Source organism: Scyliorhinus torazame, chromosome 1, assembly GCF_047496885.1.
Source record: "Scyliorhinus torazame isolate Kashiwa2021f chromosome 1, sScyTor2.1, whole genome shotgun sequence".
NCBI lineage: Eukaryota > Metazoa > Chordata > Chondrichthyes > Carcharhiniformes > Scyliorhinidae > Scyliorhinus > Scyliorhinus torazame.
Window position 1 is genome coordinate 56,909,138 of NC_092707.1, and position 20,183 is coordinate 56,929,320.

The following is a 20,183-nucleotide window of genomic DNA, read 5'->3' on the forward strand; positions in this document are numbered from 1 at the left end:
GTTGGAATTTATTTGAAATTCAATGTTCTTGCATCATATTAGTATTATCCAGAGCCATGAAGCACTTTTGAACTAAGTATTTTCAGGATGAAACTATTTCTGGAAGCTGTATTCCAGCCTTTAGGGTGGGTTTCAGGATTACACGCCACTAGAACAGCCTACAAGCGGGTCTCTATATTGGCAAAAAATTTTTTAAAATAAATTTAGAGTACCCAATCTTTCCCCCCAATTAAGGGGCAATTTAGCGTGGCCAATCCACCCACCCTGCAGATCTTTGGGTTGTGGGGGTGAGACTCATGCAGACACGGGGGGAATGTGCAAACTCCACACGGACAGTGACCCAGGGCCAGAATTGAACCTGGGACCTTGGTGCCGTGATGCAGCAGTGCTAACCACTGCACCACCATGTTACTCGTATATTGACAAAATTTAAGTACAACAAAATGTACTCTGCCAGGAATTCCTTTCCCCTTTCACACGAAATGCACTCAGCTCGGTAACTAATAAATTCTCTTTTTTGTATGTATGATTAATAAATTCTATTTTGGGCAAATTTTGAATTTAAAACACCAAAAGGTCCCAGACTCTCAAACTGAACAAGCTGCATTCAGTTTTTAAGGGGCCAGAGTTGAAAGTTTAAATTACAGCTTTGAAACCTGATTATACCAAGGATTAATAAAAACAGTTGCGATCATTAGAGTATTGCAGAACCACTGAGAGACCAATGCACAAAACTAATGTTTCACTAGACAATTACAATGTGTTTTAACATAAAAATATGTCCTCACAGTTCAAAACATCAATGCAAAGTTTTTCCTTTGAAATGTAACAATGCAGGTTAGTCAATGGGATCGATGAAGATCATTTTCTTTGAATATCTAGTGACAAAATATGATGATCCCACCCTCTACAGCTCAATACTGAAATGCATCACTTAGGGACCCATCAGGAGAATTTGCTTCTTTCAGAAATGACTACATCGTCTATTGTCAGCTGCCTTCTTTTAAGGTTGAAGAATAGCTAACAATTCATTAGCTAACTTAATCAGCATTTGGTATATACTGTTTGTATGTTCTGGCTAACAAAGTGGATGAATAGATGTTTTGGCTATAATCCTGCCGTGTCCCAAAAGACATGTTGAAACCCTATTTTTTCCAATTGAGAGTCATACCAGACCTGATCTGGAGCAAAATGCTCATTTTTTTACATTGCCAGAACAGTGCAATAGTCCAGGACCTCCTCATTCAATGCTTTACTGTGCTCAAAATGGTCTTTCTTCAAACAATTTGCAATTTTTGGATGGGCAAGAATTGTAAGAATATTGCTAGCTAGGAGCAATAGCCCCAAAAATTCTATCATCTTTTACATGCATCAAACTTTCCCATAAATGTATTAAATGGAAACATTCCACAGTGTTGTGACTTACAGCAATACACTGTCTCATGATGCAGGACTGTTTCATTCTCCCAGGTCCTCCAAACTTCTTCATGTCCTTGCAGAAATGACACTCTCCGCATTCTGTTCTGAGACATGCCTCGCATTTTCGACATCTTGTCCTCCTCCTGCGTGCTCCAGCTGTAGCCCTGTTCGCAGCAAGTTTCACAGCTGCAGAAGTTCCAAGCTTCCCTTTTGGCCTTCCTACTGCTCTATTCTGTAAACAAAAGAAACTCAATTAGCTAAATTTGCTCAAATCTCTTTTTTCCCCACTCAGTCTGCACACTAAAGCACCAAAATTCAGCACAGCACAAGGAAGGGGAACCCAAATTGCCTTTCAGCACCTGAATAGATGTACATCCGTACAGTGCAGCCATGGAGAAGGGACATACCATGTCAGGAGGCGGAAAATAAAGATGCCGCTAACTCACCGAAATTTGTCAAATCTTTTTTAAAAAAAATATATTTTATTAAAGTTTTCAAACACAATTTTTCCACTTTACAAATCAACATAAGAGATAACACAATAACTAATAAGTAACATTATTTAAATAAAATAGTGAACCAGCAAAGTAACAAGAAATAGTGCCCCCCCCCCCCCACCCCTCTGGGCTGCTGCTGCTGACGATCTATTTTCCCTTAACGTTCCGCGAGATAGTCAAGGAACGGTTGCCACCGCCTGGAGAACCCCTGAACGGATCCTCTCAATGCAAACTTCATCCGTTCCAGTTTTATGACCCCTGCCATGTTGTTTATCCAGGCCTCCACGCCGGGGGGGGGGGGGGGGTTTGCTTCCTTCCACATAAGTAAGATCCTTCGCCGGGCTACCAGGGACGCAAAGGCCAGAATATCGGCCTCTTTCGCCTCCTGCACTCCCGGCTCTTCCGCTACCCCAAATATAGCTAACCCCCAGCCTGGCTTGACCCGGACCTTCACCACCTTTGAAATCACTCTTGCCACTCCCCTCCAGGACTCATCCAGTGCCGGACACGACCAGAACATGTGTGTGGTTCGCCGGGCTTCCCAAGCACCTCCCGTACCTGTCCTCCACTCCGAAGAACCTGCTCAGTCTTGCTCCCGTCATGTGTGCTCTGTGTAGAACCTTGAATTGTATCAGGCTAAGCCTGGCACACGAGGAAGAGGAATTTACCCTACTACCCTATTGAGGGCATCAGCCCACAGCCCCTCCTCAATCTCCTCCCCCAGCTCTTCTTCCCATTTTCCTTTCAGCTCCTCTACCAGCGCCTCCCCCTCGTCTCTCATCTCCTGATATATTTCGGACACTTTGCCCTCCCTGACCCATACCCCCGAAATCACTCTATCCTGGATCCCCTGTGTCGGGAGCAGCGGAAATTCCCTCACCTGTTGCCTCGTAAACGCCCTCACTTGCATATATCTAAAGATATTCCCCGGGGGCAACTCATCCTTTTCCTCCAGCGCTCCCAGGCTCGCAAACTCCCCATCAATAAACAAGTCTCTCAATCTCCTAATTCCTGCCCGATGCCAGCTCTGGAACCCTCCGTCCATCCTTCCTGGGACAAACCTATGGTTATTCCTGATCGGGGACCACACCGAGGCACCCGTCACCCCCCTATGTCGCCTCCATTGCCCCCAGATCCTTTTAAAAAAATATATATATTTATTCAAGTTTTTTAACACAATTTTTCTCCCTTACAAACAATAACCCCTCGTAACAACAACAAAAAAAACGAGAAATCGCGCAGAGCAAGATATATACATGGCAAAATTATATATTTACACAGCTTTGTACACTGGCCCTCACCCGTACGTGCCAGTTTCCCCAACCCTTCATGTTATCTCTTGCTCATCCACCCTCCCAGTTGCTGCTGCTGACCGACCTTCCTCTAACGCTCCGTGAGATAGTCTAGGAACGGTTGCCACCGCCTGCAGAACCCCTGCGCAAACCCTCTCAAGGCGAACTTAATCCTCTCCAACTTTATGAACCCAGCCATATCATTTATCCAGGCCTCCAGGCTGGGGGGCTTCGCCTCCTTCCACATTAGCAAGATCCTTCGCCGGGCTACTAGGGACGCAAAGGCCAGAATGCCGGCCTCTTTCGCCTCCTGCGCTCTCGGTTCGTCCACTACTCCCAATATTGCTAGCCCCCAGCTTGGCTTGACCCGGACTTTCACCACCTGAGATATTGCTCCCGCCACTCCTCTCCAGAACCCCTCCAGTGCCGGGCATGACCAAAACATATGGACATGGTTCGCCGGGCTCCCTGAGCACCTTCCACATCTGTCCTCCACCCCAAAGAACCTAGTCAACCTCGCCCCCGTCAAGTGTGCTCTGTGGACCACCTTAAATTGTATCAGACTGAGCCTGGCACATGAGGAGGAGGAATTAACCCTACCTAGGGCATCAGCCCACAGACCTTCCTCGATCTCCTCCCCCAGCTCCTCCTCCCATTTACCCTTCAACTCTTCTACCAGCGCTTCCCCCTCTTCTTTCAACTCCTGGTGTATTTCCGACACCTTGCCCTCCCCGACCCATACACCCGAGATCACCCTATCTTGAACTTCTTGTGCCGAGAGCAACGGGAATTCCCTCACCTGTCGCCTCACAAAAGCCCTCACCTGCATATATCTAAAGGCATTTCCCGGGGGTAACTCAAACTTATCCTCCAGTGCCCCTAGGCTCGCAAACGTCCCGTCGATGAACAGGTCCCCCATTCTTCCAATCCCCGCCCGATGCCAGCTCTGGAACCCCCCGTCCACCTTCCCCGGGACAAACCGGTGGTTACCTCTGATCGGGGACCGCACCGATGCTCCCATTGCACCCCGGTGGCGTCTCCACTGGCCCCAGATCCTTAGCGTGACCGCCACCACCAGGCTCGTGGTATACTTTGTCGGCGAGAGCGGCAGAGGCGCTGTCACCAGCACCTTTAGGCTCGTTCCTTTACAGGACGCCATCTCCAGCCTCTTCCACGCCGCCCCCTCTCCCTCCCTCACCCACTTGCAAACCATCGCCACATTGGCGGCCCAGTAATAGTCGTCCAGATTCGGCAACGCCAGTCCCCCTCTGTCCCTGCTGCGCTGCAGGAACCCCCTCCTTACCCTCGGGGTCTTCCCTGCCCACACAAAACTCATAACACTCCTATCTATTTTCTTAAAAAAGGCCTTCGTGATCAAAATGGGGAGACATTGAAACACAAAAAGAAACCTTGGGAGGGCCATCAGCTTGACCGCCTGCACTCTGTCCGCCAGTGAGAGCGGCAGCATATCCCACCTCTTGAAATCCTCCTCCATCTGCTCCACCAGCCGCGTCAGACTGAGTTTGTGTAGAGTTCCCCAGCTCTTGGCTACCCGAATCCCCAAATATCGGAAGCTCCTTTCCACTCTCCTTAACGGCAGGGCGTCTATCCCTCTTCCCTGATCCCCGGGGTGTACTACGAAAAGCTCACTCTTCCCCATATTAAGCCTATATGCCAAAAAATCTCCAAACTCCCTCAAAATCTGCATAACCTCTGTCATCCCCGCCACAGGATCCGCCACATACAGCAGTAGGTCGTCTGCGTAGTGACACTCGATGTTCCTCTCCCCCTCTAACCACCCCCCTCCATTTCCTAGAGTCTCTCAATGCTATGGCCAGTGGTTCAATTGCCAGCACGAACAGTAGTGGGGACAGGGGACACCCCTGCCTTGTTCCCCTATGTAACCGAAAATACTCCGATCTCTGCCGATTTGTGACTACACTTGCCACTGGGGCTCCATAGAGGAGCTTGACCCAACTGAGGGGAGATCTAATAGAAACTTACAAGATAATGAATGGCTTAGATAGGGTGGATGTAGGGAAGTTGTTTCCATTAGCAGGGGAGACTAGGACCCGGGGGCACAGCCTTAGAATAAAAGGGAGTCACTTTAGAACAGAGATGAGGAGAAATTTCTTCAGCCAGAGAGTGGTGGGTCTGTGGAATTCATTGCCACAGAGGGCAGTGGAGGCCGGGACGTTGAGTGTCTTTAAGACAGAAGTTGATAAATTCTTGATTTCTCGAGGAATTAAGGGCTATGGAGAGAGAGCGGGTAAATGGAGTTGAAATCAGCCATGATTGAATGGTGGAGTGGACTCGATGGGCCGAATGGCCTTACTTCCGCTCCGATGTTTTATGGTCTTAACTGACAAACCCCTCCCCGAACCCAAACCTCCTCAACACCTCCCATAAATACTCCCACTCTACCCGATCGAATGCCTTCTCTGCATCCATCGCTACCGCTATCTCTGCCTCCCCCTCCGCTGGGAGCATCATTATCACCCCCAGCAGCCGTCGAACGTTGACATTCAGTTGTCTCCCCTTTACAAACCCGGTCTGGTCTTCATGTACCACCCCCGGGACACAATCCTCGATCCTCGTCGCTAGCACTTTTGCCAGCAACTTGGCGTCCACATTCAGGAGCGAGATAGGCCTATATGACCCGCATTGCAGCGGATCTTTATCCCGCTTCAGGATTAGTGATATCGTCGCCTCCGACATTGTCGGGGGTAGAGTCCCCCCTTCTCTGGCCTCGTTAAAGGTTCTCGCCAGCAGCGGGGCCAACAAGTCCACATATTTCCTGTAAAATTCCACCGGGAACCCGTCTGGTCCCGGGGCCTTCCCTGCCTGCATGTTCCCCAGCCCTTTAGTCACCTCATCCACCCCAATTGGCACCCCCAGACCTGCCACCTCCTGCTCCTCCACCCTCGGGAACCTTAGTTGGTCCAGAAACTGTTGCATCCCCTCTTTTCCCTCCGGGAGTTGGGACCGATATAGCCTCTCATAAAAAGTCTTAAACACCTCATTTACCTTCCCTGCTCTCCGCTCCGTAGTTCCCGTTTCATCCCTAACTCCCCCAATCTCTCTCGCCGCTATCCTCTTGCGAAGTTGGTGGGCCAGCAGCCGGCTCGCCTTTTCCCCATATTCGTATCTCATCCCCTGTGCCTTCCTCCACTGTGCCTCTGCCTTCCCTGTGGTCAGCAGGTCAAACTCCGTCTGAAGTCTTCGCCTCTCTCTATATAGTCCTTCGTCCGGGGCCTCCGCATATCTTTTATCCACACTCAAAATCTCCCCCAATAATCTCTCCCTTTCTTTGCCCTCATTTTTCTCCTTGTAAGCCCTAATGGAGATCAACTCTCCCCTAACCACCGCCTTCAGCGCTTCCCATACTACCCCCACCTGGATCTCACCGTCATCATTGGCCTCCAGGTACCTCTCAATACATCCCCGCACCCTTCCACAGACCCCCTCATCCGCCAATAGTCCCACATCCAGTCGCCAGAGTGGGCGCGGTTCCCTCTCCTCTACTAGTTCCAGATCCACCCAGTGCGGGGCATGGTCTGAAACGGCTACGGCCGAATACTCCGTTCCTGCCACCCTCGAAATCAGTGCCCTGCTCAAAACAAAGAAATCTATCCGGGAGTATACCTTATGGACATGGGAGAAAAAGGAGAACTCTTTGGCCAACGGCCTAGCAAATCTCCAAAGATCCACTCCCCCCATTTGCTCCATGAACCCCCTGAGCACCTTGGCCGCTGCCGGCCTTCTTCCGGTCCTGGATCTAGACCGATCTAACCCTGGATCCAGCACAGTATTGAAATCCCCCCCCCCCATTACCAGGCTTCCCACCTCCAGGTCCGGGATACATCCCAGCATCCGCTTCATAAATCCCGTGTCGTCCCAGTTCGGGGCATATACATTTACCAGCACGACCTCCTTTCCCTGCAATCTACCACTCACCATCACATATCTACCACCGTTGTCCACCACTATGTTCCTAGCCTCGAACGACACCCGTTTCCCCACCAATATCGTCACCCCTCTATTTTTTGCGTCCAACCCTGAGTGGAACACCTGTCCCACCCATCCTTTCCTTAACCTAACCTGATCCGCCACCTTCAGATGCACCTCCTGAAGCATGACCATGTCTGCCTTCAGTCCTTTTAAGCGTGCGAACACTCGGGCCCTCTTAATCGGCCCATTTAGGCCTCTCACATTCCACGTGATCAGCCGGATTGGGGGGGGGGGGGCTCTCCCCTCACCCTCACACCCCGCCCCCCCCACGCCGATTAGCCATCCCCTATTCTAGGCCAGTCCCCCGTCCAGGTCCCGCGCACCCACCCGTCCCCCAGGCGGCGCACTCCCGTCCCGACCACCTCTTCCCTTGCCAGCTCCCAGCAGCAGCAACCCAGTTGACCTCCCCCCCCCCCCCCCCTCCGCTAGATCCCCATCTAGCATGGTTACTCTCCTCATGATGCTTCCAAAAGTCAGCTAACTCCAACTGACCCCGGCTTCCCCCGCTCTCTCCTTGACCGACCCCCCCCCACCTCACCTCCCCCCCGGTGTGTGTGGAACTCTCATCCTTCTTACGCCTATCTTCCCGCCATCATTTCCCTAGCGCAGGGAAAAACCCACGCTTTCCTGTATCGGCCCCGCCCCCCATGGCGCAGCTCCCTCATTCCACCGGCGCCCACATTTCTCAGTGTCCCCCCGTCAAGAAGAGAAAAGACCCCATCTATCGTCCCGTATACTGTGAACCTCCGATTCCCCAATTTACATTTCTATACATCGACATCGTCGTCTCCCCCACAGCATCAGTCCCTCAGTTCTGGTTTTCTCTTCTTGGATGAAGGTCCATGCCTCATCCGACGTTTCAAAGTAGTAATGTTTGCCTTGGTGAGTGACCCACAATCGCGCCGGCTGCAGCATCCCAAACTTTATTTTCTTCTTGTGAAGCACTGCCTTGGCCCGATTAAAGCTCGCCTTCCTTCTCGCCATCTCTGCGCTCCAGTCCTGATACACTCGTATCACCGCATTCTCCCACCTGCTACTCCATACCTTCTTGGCCCAGCTCAAAACCGCCTCTCTGTCGGTGAAGTGGTGAAATCTCCCCACTATCGTCCTTGGTGGTCTCCAGCCTTTGGTCTCCTCACAAGGACCCGGTGAGCCCCTTCCACCTCCAGGGGGCCCGAGGGGACCTCAGCTCCCATCAGCGAATGGAGCATCGTGCTCACATAAGCCCCAGCGTCAGCTCCCTCCACTCCCTCGGGGAAGTCCAGAATCCGGAGGTTCTTTCTCCTCGAGCTGGTCTCCAGGACTTCGAGCCTTTCGATACACCTCTTATGTAGCGCCTCGTGCGTCTCCATTTTTACCGCTAGGCCCAGAATCTCATCTTCATTCTCAGATGCCTTCGCCTTCACCCCATGGAGCTCTATCGCCTGGGCCTTTTGTGCTTCTTTTAGCCCTTCGATTGCCAATAACATCGGCGCCAGCACTTCCTTCTTTAATTCCTCCACACACCGTCGGAGGAATTCCTGCTGGTCCGGGCCCCATGTCGTCTGGGCTCCATCCGTCGCCATCTTGCTTCTTCCTTCTCTTCCGCTGCTCCAAAGGATCCTCCGCAATCTGGCCACTACCACCAATCCTTTCCATACACACCCGGGGGGACTCCTTCCTTCGTCACCCCACACTGGGTTTGGTCCAAAAAAAATTCCATTGGGGCTCCCAAAAAGAGCCCAAAAGTCCGTTAGACGGGAGCTGCCGAAGCATGCGGCGTAGCAGTGCATCGCCGCAACCGGAAGTCCCGAAATTTGTCAAATCTATATACCAACACAAAGTATTTTGTAGAGCAGAATTTCTTAAGTGCTTTATTCTGCAAAGGAGGTAACAACTGACCATTTTTGATGCAGTGTCTCTTTCACGACAAATTATAATACCCAGCAAATTTATTACATCAAAATATTTGGAGTGGCAATCTCTCATGAGACAGAGTAACTTTATGATGTTCTAAAGTAATTTACTTTCCCAGACTTATTTATAACAGTGCAGCAAATACTAGAAATTCACAGCAAGTGACCAGATAAAAAGGTTAATTGGATTGGAGTTAAAAACGCCTTTATTTTTTCTTTGCAGTCCCCGCTTCCTTTCCCCATAAAGTTGAAGTAAAAAGCAAAAGTTTACAGCTGGATGGAAATTCTGTATTGCAAATTTCCTATTTTCACACTTTGGGAAAGTAATTTAACCATTCTCAGCAAATATCTCACTTTGAAGGGACACACATTATATGAGTCAACAACCACATTGAATCAATTCGCACTCCTTTATGGGAGAGAGCCCTGGCACAGAATCATACGTGACTGGCATTAGCTGTCATTACTTTCCCTTCTCAGACGCTCATCTATCAGGAAACAAAAACTGAACAACTGTGCACATTTCCTGTCATCACAACACATTTCCTGTGTCAGACCTAATCGCTTGCAATTTCCTGCCCAGTTTTCTTTACTCGAGAGGCAGTCTAACTACATGGAGCTGGTTCTAGGCTGAGTAGAGCCTCGTGATTCCCACATATATATGGAAGCTGTTCCTATGCCTGCAGCTAATGTTACCAAGGGACAACATGATGAAGGGCAGGGGGCCAAGTATAAATCCTTCAGGGACTCTGGAAGAGAACCCATTGCTGGATATTTGAAACTGCTTTCAAACAAGCAGAAAATGAGCCATGTGAGGGGAATCAAGGAGAAGTGGGCGCTGAAGCTAAGACTAGGAAAGAAGATGGCATGTTCATTCATATCATGGATAGTTTAAGAAAAACAGAGAGAGATAAGACAGCATGATCAGCCATGTTTCCTCCACGAGGCCTAGTCTTTAATCTATATTTGGATCCCTTCTCCAAAATCTCGCCCCACCCAGGATATACACACTGAAACGTTCTTTGCCTGTGTTGTATTGTCCCAAGTGGTTTGCCACCTGGTTCAGATTCCTTTCCTGATGCTCTCATCTTCTTCTGCCATTCTAAATACTTAATTACATGGCCAGCATTCTTTCCCATTACCCAATTCCATCGTGTCCAAAGAGATGCCTCGCAAATTTTCCCTATTTACCAAAAAATAGCAGCCTAATTAATTTTAACACGCTTACCTTCTATGATTTCTGGATATTTCCAAGCTTATAAACATTACAACCCCTGAAGCAGAAGACTGGGTTTAATACAGAGACTCCAACACAAGATCTAAACTAACACTTCACAAGGAGATTCAATGGTTAGGGGAATAGATAGGAGATTCTGTGGTCGCGAGCGAGACTCCAGGAAGGTATGTCGCCTCCCGGGTGCCAGGGCCAGGGATGTCTCGGATCGTGTCTTCAGGATCCTTAAGGGGGAGGAGCCAGAAGTCATGGTGCACATTGGTACCAACGACATAGGTAGGAAAAGGGGTGTGGAGGTAATAAACAAGTTTAGGGAGTTACGCTGGAAGTTAAAAGCCAGGACAGACCGAGTTGTCATCTCTCATTTGTTGCCGGTCCAACGTGATAGCGAGGCTAGGAATAGGGAGCGAGTGCAGTTGAACACGTGGCTGCAGGAATGGTGTAGGAGGGACGGCTTCAGGTATTTGGATAATTGGAGCGCATTCTGGGGAAGGTGGGACCTGTACAAGCAGGACGGGTTGCATCTGAACCAGAGGGGCACCAATATCCTGGGAGGGAGGTTTTCTAGTACTCTTCGGGAGGGTTTAAACTAATTTGTCAGGGGAATGGGAACCGGATTTGTAGTCCAGCAACTAAGTTAGCTGATATTCAGGACGCCAAAGCGTGTAGTGAGGCAGTGGGGAAGGGAACACTGACAAAGGAGAGTACTTGCAGGTACGGAGATGGGTTGAAGTGTGTATACTTCAACGCAAGAAGCATCAGGAATAAGGTGGGTGAACGTAAGGCATGGATCGGTACTTGGGACTACGATGTGGTGGCCATCACGGAAACTTGGTTAGAAGAGGAGCAGAAATGGTTGTTGGAGGTCCCTGGTTATAGATGTTTCAATAAGATTAGGGAGGGTGGTAAAAGAGGTGGGGGGGGGGGGCATTGTTAATTAGAGATAGAATAACAGCTGCAGAAAGGCAGATCGAGGAGTATCTACCGACTGAGGTAGTATGGGTTGAAGTCAGAAATAGGAAAGGAGCAGTCACCTTGTTGGGAGTTTTCTATAGGCCCCCCAAGAGTAGCAGAGATGTGGAGGAACAGAATGGGAAATAGATTTTGGAAAGGTGCAGAAGTCACAGGGTAGTAGTCATGGGTGACTTCAACTTCCCAAACATTGAGTGGAAACTCTTTAGATCAAATAGTTTGGATGGGGTGGTGTTTGTGCAGTGTGTCCAGGAAGCTTTTCTAACACAGTATGTAGATTGTCCGACCAGAGGGGAGGCCATATTGGATTTGGTAATGAACCAGGGCAAGTGATAGATTTGTTAGTGGGGGAGCATTTTGGAGATAGTGACCACAATTCTGTGACTTTCACTTCAGCAATGGAGAGGGATAGGTGCGTGCAACAGAGCAAGGTTTAAAATTGGGGGAAGGGTAAATACGATGTTGTCAGACAAGAATTGAAGTGCATAAGTTGGGAACTTTTGTAAGGGCCACGAAGAATCCAGCACGAGTTTTAAGGATACAAAGTAATAACATTTATTTACGATAACATATATACATAACAGTAGCAGTAACTTCCCTTGCTACATACTCCTTCCTGCTGGTTCCTGAACTGGACAGCTTTATTTATACTAGGAGTTTACTAATGGTTTCTCCACCCCCCTCATTGGGGAAGCTCATACTCCCACAGGATTGTGGGATAGTCATTAGTCCCCAGCCAATGGTAAATAGGCAGGTTATAACAGGAACATAGGCTGGCAGGGAAGGACACAAGTGAAATGTGGAACTTGTTCAAGGAACAGGGACTACGTGTCCTTGATATGTATGTCCCTGTGGGACCTGCGGTTGCGGCTATGCTGAGCTAAGTCGCATGTTCGGCAGCTCCCGCCAGAAACGGACTTTTGGGCTCTTTTGAGTAGCTCCAGTGGCATTTGTTCGACGGTTCCCAGTGTGGGAAGGTGACAGTGAGATTTCCCCGGCACTGTATGGATTGGACCAGGAGTGGAGCGGTGAAAAAAGTTATTCTGGTGCAGAGAAAAGTGCGAGGGAGGAAAGCCAAGATGGCGGTGGGTGGAGACCAGGCAGCGTGGGCGCAAGATTAGCAGGAGTTTCTCAAGCGCTGCTTCACGGAATTGAAAGCAGAGCTGCTGGAGCCGATGAAGGCTTCGATCGACAAGCTGGTCGACACCCAGAAGGCCCAAGGGGCGGCGATCCGGGAGGTGCAGCAGAAGGCCTCGGACAATGAGGACGAGAGATTGAGCCTGGCGGTGGAGGCGCAAGAGGCGCTGCACAAGGAATGGCAGGAGCAGTTCAAGGACATGGAGAATCGGTCGAGGAGGAAGAATCTGTGGATTCTGGGTCTCCCGGAGGGAGTGGAGGGGTCGGATGCTGGAGCATATGTGGTCACGATACTGAACACGTTGATGGGCGCGGGTGCATTCCCGAGGCCCCTGGAGCTGGAAGGGGCCCACCGAGTCCTGGCGAGGAGGCCCAAGTCTAACGAGCCGCCTCGGGCGGTATTGGTGCGGCTCCATCGCTTGGTGGACAGGGAGTGTGTCCTAAAATGGGCAAAAAAGGAGCGGAGCAGCAGGTGGGAGAATGCAGAGGTCCGTATATACCAGGACTGGAGCGCGGAGGTGGCCAAGAAGAGGGCCGGGTACAATCGGGCTAAGGCAGTTCTGCATCGAAAGGGGGTGAAATTTGGGATGCTGCAGCCGGCGCGACTGTGGGTCAGGTTTAAGGACCGGCACCATTACTTAGAGACGTCGGAGGAGGCGTGGACCTTTATTCAGGCCGAAAAGCTGGACACGGACTGAGGGTCGGTTGTGAGGGAAGGTCGCGAGGGGCTACTGTGGTTACTGTGCTATGGGGGATGTTCTATTCTGTTCTGTATTGTTTCCTTGGGTGCTGGGTGGGGTAAGGTGAAATGGTTCGAAGGGATTTTGTGAGAGTGTGGGCGTCGGTGGTTGGAAGGACGGGGCCCCGTTGGGGGAGAGGGGAGATGGGAGGCCCAAGGTGGGGAGCTGGGATTAGGCTGCAAAAGGGAGATGCGCCAGAGAGGCGGGGCCAGTCTGATGGAAAGCGCGGGCTTTTTCCCGCGCTATGGAGGAAGGGGGCAGGGCCGGGGGTGGAGAGGAGCGCCCGCTGAAAGACGGGGGGGGGGGGGGAGGAGAGACTACCACACTGGGGGGTCGATGGCGTGGCGGGAGTGGCCGGGGTCAGCAGGAGTCAGCTGACTTACAGGAGTGCTATGTGGGGAGCAGCACAGCTAGAGGGGAACTGGGTTGCTGCTGCATTGGCCAAAGGTGAGCTGGAGCTCGGAGAGTCGGGGTAGGGGGCGGCCGCTGGGGGGAATGGAGAGTGCGGGAGGCGCGGGCACGTGGCTGGCCTAGAAAAGGGGATGGCTAATCGGCGGGGGGGGGATCTTGGAATGTGAGGCCTGAACGGGCCGGTCAAGAGGGCCCGTGTGTTTGCGCACCTGAAGGGACTGCAGGCAGATGTGGTTATGCTCCAGGAGACATATTTGAGGGTGGCAGATCAGGTTAGGCTGAGAAAGGCGTGGGTAGGGCAGGTTTTCCACTCTGGGTTGGACGCAAAGAATCGAGGGGTGGCGATTTTGGTGGGGAAGTGGGTGTCGTTTGAGGCGCTAAACATCGTGATGGTGAGTGGTAAGCTGCAGGGGGTGCGGGTGGTATTAGTGAATGTATATGTCCCGAATTGAGACGAATACGGATTTATGCGGCGCATGTTGGGCCCGATTCCGGACCTGGAGGCAGGGAGCTTGATAATGGGGGTGGGGACTTCAACACGGTACTGGATCCAGCATTGGACCACTCCAGATCCAGGACGGGTAAGAGGCCGGTGGCGACCAAAGTGCTGAGGGGATTTATGGACCAGATGGATGGAGTGGACCCATGGAGGTTTGTCAGGGAATTTTCTTTTTTCTCTCTCCATAAAGCCTACTCCCAGATAGACTTCTTCGATATGAGCACACACTAATTCCGAGGGTGGAGGGCACGGAGTATTCGACCATAGCCATAGGGGGGGGGGACCAGCGCCCGCTGTGGCGCCTGGATGTGGGCTTGCTGGCGGATGAGGTGGTGAACGGGCGGATCCGGGGGTGCATTGAAAGTTATCTAGAGGCTAACGATAATGGGGAGGTGCAGGTGGGGGTGGTCTGGGAGGCGCTGAAGGTGGTGATTAGGGGAGAGCTAATCTCCACTAGGGCCCACAAGCAGAAGGCGAGGAGAGAGTGGGAGAGATTGGTGGGGGAGATTTTAAGGGTGGATAGGAGGTATGCAGAGGTCCCCGAGGAGGGACTACTCAAGGAACGACGAAGCCTCCAGGCCGAGTTCGACCTGTTGACCACCAAGAAGGCAGAGGTGCAGTGGAGGAAAGTGCAATGGGCGGTGTATGAGTACGTGGAGAAGGCTAGCCGGATGTTGGCACACCAGCTTCGGAAGCGGAAGGCAGCGAGGGAGATTGGGGGAGTTAGGGATAAAGGGGGGGAAATGGTGCGGAATGCAGTGGGAATAAATGGGGTATTTACAGACTTTTATGAGGGGCTGTATAGGTCTGAGCCCCCGAAGGAGCAGGGGGGGATGCGTCGATTTTTGGATCGACTGAGGTTCCCGAGGGTGGAGGAGGAGCAGGTGGCTGGGCTTGGGGCACCGATAGGGCTGGAGGAGCTGACTAAGAGGCTGGGGAGTATGCAGGCGGGGAAGGCAACAGGGCCAGATGGGTTCCCGGTGGAATTTTACCGGAAGTACATGGACCTGCTGGGCCCTCTATTAGTGAGGACTTTCAATGAGGCGAGAGGGGGGGGGGCCCTACCCCGGACGATGTCCAGGGCGCTGATCTCGCTGATCTTGAAGCGGGACAAGGACCCATTACAGTGTGGGTTGTATAGGCCAATCTCTCGCCTCAATGTGGACGCGAAGCTGTTAGCGAAGGTGTTGGCTACCAGAATTGAGGACTGTGTCCCGGGGGTGATTCACGAGGACCAGACGGGTTTTGTTAAGGGAAGGCAGCTGAATACCAATGTGCGGAGGCTCAACGTAATCCCCCTGCAGTGCAGGGGGAGGCGGATATAGTGGCGGCGATGGACGCGGAGAAGGCCTTCGTTAGGGTGGAGTGGGGGTACCTCTGGGAAGTGTTGAGGAGGTTTGGGTTTGGGGAGGGGTTTATTAGTTGTATTTGGATACATTACGAAGGTTCGGTGGCGAGTGTGGACACGAATCGGAGGAGGTTGGAATACTTTCGGCTGTACCGGGGGACGAGGCAGCGGTGCCCCCAATCCCCCTTGCTACTTGCATTGGCAATTGAGCCTTTGGCTATGGCTCCAAGGGACTCCAGGAACTGGAGGGGGCTGGTCCGGGGGGGGGGGGGTGGGGTGGGGGGAGAGAGAGAGAGAGAGAGAGAGAGAGAGAGAGAGAGAGAGAGAGAGAGAGAGAGAGAGAGAGAGAGAGAGAGAGAGGAACACCGGGTTTTGTTGTATGCCGATGACCTGTTACTGTATGTGGCGGAGGCAGTGGAGGGGGATGCCGGAGGTGATGCGGATCCTCAGGGGGTTTGGGGCCTTTTCCGGGTATAAGCTCAATGTGGGGAAGAGTGAGCTCTTTGTGGTACGTCCAGGGGACCAGGGAAGGGGGATAGACGAGCTTCCACTGAAGAGGGCGGAAAGGAGTTTTCGGTACCTGGGGATCCAGGGGGGCCCTACACAAGCTCAACTTGACGAGGGTGGTGGAGTAGATGGAGGAGGAGCTAGAAGGTGGGATATGCTGCCACTCTCCTTGGCGGGGAGGGTACAGTCGGTGACGATGACGGTGCTCCCGAGGTTCCTTTTTATATTCCAGTGCTTCCCCATCCTGATTCCGAAGGCCTTTTTTAAGCGGGTCAGTAGGAGCATCATGGGATTTGTGTGGGCGGAAAAGACCCCGAGGGTGAGAAGGGTGTTTCTGGAGCGAAGTAGGGACAGAGGAGGGTGAGCGTTACCTAATCTGTGTGGGTATTACTGGGCTACCAATGTGGCGCAGATACGCAAGTGGGTAATGGAGGGGGAGGGGGGTGGCGTGGAAGAGGCTGGAGATGGTGTCCTGTGTGGGCACAAGTCTGGGAGTGCTGCCGCTCCCGCCGACTAGGTACACCACGAGTCCGGTGGTGGCGGCGACTTTGAAAATTTGGGAGCAGTGGAGGCGCCACAGGGATGAGATAGAGGCTTCGGTTTGGTCCCCGATCCGGGAGAACCATCGGTTCATCCCGGGGAGAATGGATGGAGGGTTCCTGAGCTGGCAAAGGGCAGGTATTAGAAGGATGGGGGACCTGTTTTTAGATGGGACGTTTGCGAGCATTGGGGCGCTGGAGGAAAAATTCGGGCTCCCCGCCCCCCCCCAGAAATGGCTTCAGGTACATGCAGGTCAGTGCGTTTGTAAGACGGCAGGTGAGGGAGTTCCTGCTGCTTCCAGCACTCAGGATCCAGGATAGGTTGCTCTCGGGTGTGTGGGTTAGAGAGGGCAGGGTCTCGGCGGTCTACCAGGAGATGCAGGAGGAGGAGGAGACCTCGGTAGAGGAGCTAAAGGGTAAATGGGAGGAGGAGGAGCTTGGGGAGGAGATAGACGAGGGTGCATGGGCGGACGCCCTGGGTCGGGTTAATTCTTCCTCCTCTTGCGCCAGGCTTAGCCCGATACAATTTAAGGTTCTTCACAGAGCGCATATGACAGGGGCGAGGCTGAGCAGGTTCTTTGGGGTGGAAGACAAGTGTGGGAGGTGCTCGGGGAGCCCAGCAAATCACACCCAGCGTGCCCGGCGCTGGATGGGTTCTGGAGGGGTATTGCGAGGATGGTGTCTAAGGTGGTGAACACCTGGGTTAAACCGAGCTGGGGGTTAGCACTATTTGGGTATCGGACGAGCCTGGAATGCAGGAGGCGAAAGAGGCCGGTATTCTGGCCTTTGCAGACCTGGTAGCCCGGCGCAGGATTCTGCTACAGTGGAAAGATGCAAGGCCCCCAAGCGTGGAAGCATGGCAGGATTCATTAAATTGGAGAAGGTAAAATTTGCCTTGAGAGGGTCTGTGCAAGGGTTCTTCAGGTGGTGGCAACCGTTCCTAGAATTTCGAGCGGAGCGTTAGGTGGTGGTCAGCAGCGGCAGCAATGCGCGCAAGGGGGGGGGGGGGGGGGTACTTTGTGTTTACTACTGTGTTTATTATTGCTTAATGGGGGTTTTTTTTATATTGGGGGAATTTGTGATGTAGTTGTATGATGTTTATTTATGTGTTCTTTGTTTTTCTTTTTTCTGTAAGGGAGGGGGGTTTGTTGAAAATATGTAAAAAATTTGAATAAAAATATTTCTAAAAGATATGTATGTCCCTGTCGGAGAAGAGATGGTCGAGTGAGGGAACCATGGTTGACAAGAGAGGGTGAATGTTAAGAGGAAGAAGGAGACTTATGTAAGGCTGAGGAAACAAGGTTCAGACAGGGCGCTGGCGGGATACAAGATAGCCAGGAGGGAACTGAAGAAAGGGATTAGGAGAGCTAAGAGAGGGCATGAACAATCTTTGGCGGGTAGGATCAAGGAAAACCCCAAGGCCTTTTACACATATGTGAGAAATATGAGAATGACTAGAGCGAGGGTAGGTCCGATCAAGGACAGTAGCGGGAGATTGTGTATTGAGTCTGAAGAGATAGGAGAGGTCTTGAACGAGTACTTTTCAGTATTTACAAATGAGAGGGGCCATATTGTTGGAGAGGGCAGTGTGAAACAGACTGGTAAGCTCGAGGAAATACTTGTTAGGAAGGAAGATGTGTTGGGCATTTTGAAAAACTTGAGGATAGACAAGTCCCCCGGGGCTGACGGGATATATCCAAGGATTCTATGGGAAGCAAGAGATGAAATTGCAGAGCCGTTGGCAATGATCTTTTCGTCCTCACTGTCAACAGGGGTGGTACCAGAGTGGCGAATGTTGTGCCCCTATTCAAAAAAGGGAATAGGGATAACCCTGGGAATTACAGGTCAGTTAATCTTACTTCGGTGGTAGGCAAAGTAATGGAAAGGGTACTGAGGGATAGAATTTCTGAGCATCTGGAAAGACACTGCTTGATTAGGGATAGTCAGCACGGTTTTGGGAGGGGTAGGTCTTGCCTTACAAGTCTTATTGAATTCTTTGAGGAGGTGACCAAGCATGTGGATGAAGGTAAAGCAGTGGATGTAGTGTACATGGATTTTAGCAAGGCATTTGATATGGTTCCCCATGGTAGGCTTATGCAGAAAGTAAGGAGGCATGGGATAGTGGGAAATTTGGCCTGTTGGATAACGAACTGGCTAACCGATAGAAGTCAGAGAGTGGTGGTGGATGGCAAATATTCAGCCTGGATCCCAGTTACGAGTGGCGTACCGCAGGGATCAGTTCTGGGTCCTCTGCTGTTTGTGATTTTCATTAATGACTTGGATGAGGGAGTTGAAGGGTGGGTTAGTAAATTTGCAGACGATACGAAGATTGGTGGAGTTGTGGATAGTGAGGAGGGCTGTTGTCCATTTTGGAAGGACAAATATGAATGCGGAATACAGGGTTAACAGTAGGGTTCTTGGCAATGTGGAGGAGCAGAGAGATCTTGGGGTCTGTGTTCATACATCTTTGAAAGTTGCTACTCAAGTGGATAGAGCTGTGAAGAAGGCCCATGGTGTGCTCGCGTTCATTAACAGAGGGATTGAATTTAAGAGCCGTGAGGTGATGATGCAGCTGTACAAAACCTTGGTAAGGACACATTTGGAGTACTGTGTACAGTTCTGGTCACCTCATTTTAGGAAGGATGTGGAAGCTTTGGAAAAGGTGCAAAGGAGATTTACCAGGGTGTTGCCTGGAATGGAGAGTAGGTCTTACGAGGAAAGGTTGAGGGTGCTAGGCCTTTTCTCATTAGAACGGAGAAGGATGAGGGGCGACTTGATAGAGGTTTATAAGATGATCAGGGGAATAGATAGAGTAGACAGTCAGAGACTTTTACCCCGGGTGGAACAAACCATTACAAGGGGACATAAATTGAAGGTGAATGGTGCAAGATATGGGGGGGATGTCAGAGGTAGGTTCTTTACCCAGAGAGTAGTGGGAGCATGGAATGCACTGCCTGTGGAAGTAGTTGAGTCGGAAACATTAGGGACCTTCAAGCAGCTATTGGATAGGTCCATGGATCACGGTAGAATTATATAGTGTCGATCAATTTGTTCTTAAGGGCAGCACGGTAGCATTGTGGATAGCACAATTGCTTAACAGCTCCAGGGTCCCAGGTTCGATTCCGGCTTGGGTCACTGTCTGTGCGGAGTCTGCACATCCTCCCAGTGTGTGCGTGGGTTTCCTTCCTCCGGGTGCTCCGGTTTCCTCCCACAGTCCAAAGATGAGGTTAGGTGGATTGGCCATGATAAATTGCCCTTAGTGTCGGGTGGGGTTACTGGGTTATGGGGATAGGGTGGAGGTGTTGACCTTGGGTAGGGTGCTCTTTCCAAGAGCCGGTGCAGACTCGATGGGCCGAATGGCCTCCTTCTGCACTGTAAATTCTATGATAATCTATGATTAATCTAGGGCAAAGGTTCGGCACAACCGAAGGGCCTGTTCTGTGCTGTATTTTTCTATGTTCTATGTTCCAAGAGTTTTGAATGCCAGAGCTGCTGTCTTTCAGCTGAAATGTTAAACCAAGCCGGCACTTGCAACTGGATATAACAGATCTCGATATGCTACTCAAACAAAAGCAAGGGAGTTATCCCTGGCGGCCTGGTCAATAGAAACAATACCTGACCAGTATCAGATTGCTTTTTATGGGGCACTGTTGTACATACGCAATGCATGTAAATAGTCAAT

At 51.3% G+C, this 20,183-nt stretch overlaps 1 protein-coding gene across 11 annotated transcripts in view; it reads right to left on the minus strand.

The window, feature by feature from the left end:
• The window catches only part of LOC140408146 (lysine-specific demethylase 2B-like), a 402,335-nt gene that overhangs the window by 68,936 nt on the left and 313,216 nt on the right, over positions 1–20,183 (minus strand). For all 11 annotated transcript variants that reach the window (XM_072495150.1, XM_072495146.1, XM_072495145.1 and 8 more), the window contains one exon: positions 1,427–1,651. In XM_072495150.1, the coding sequence (XP_072351251.1) occupies positions 1,427–1,651 (225 nt within the window). The remainder of the gene's footprint in view (positions 1–1,426; positions 1,652–20,183) is intronic.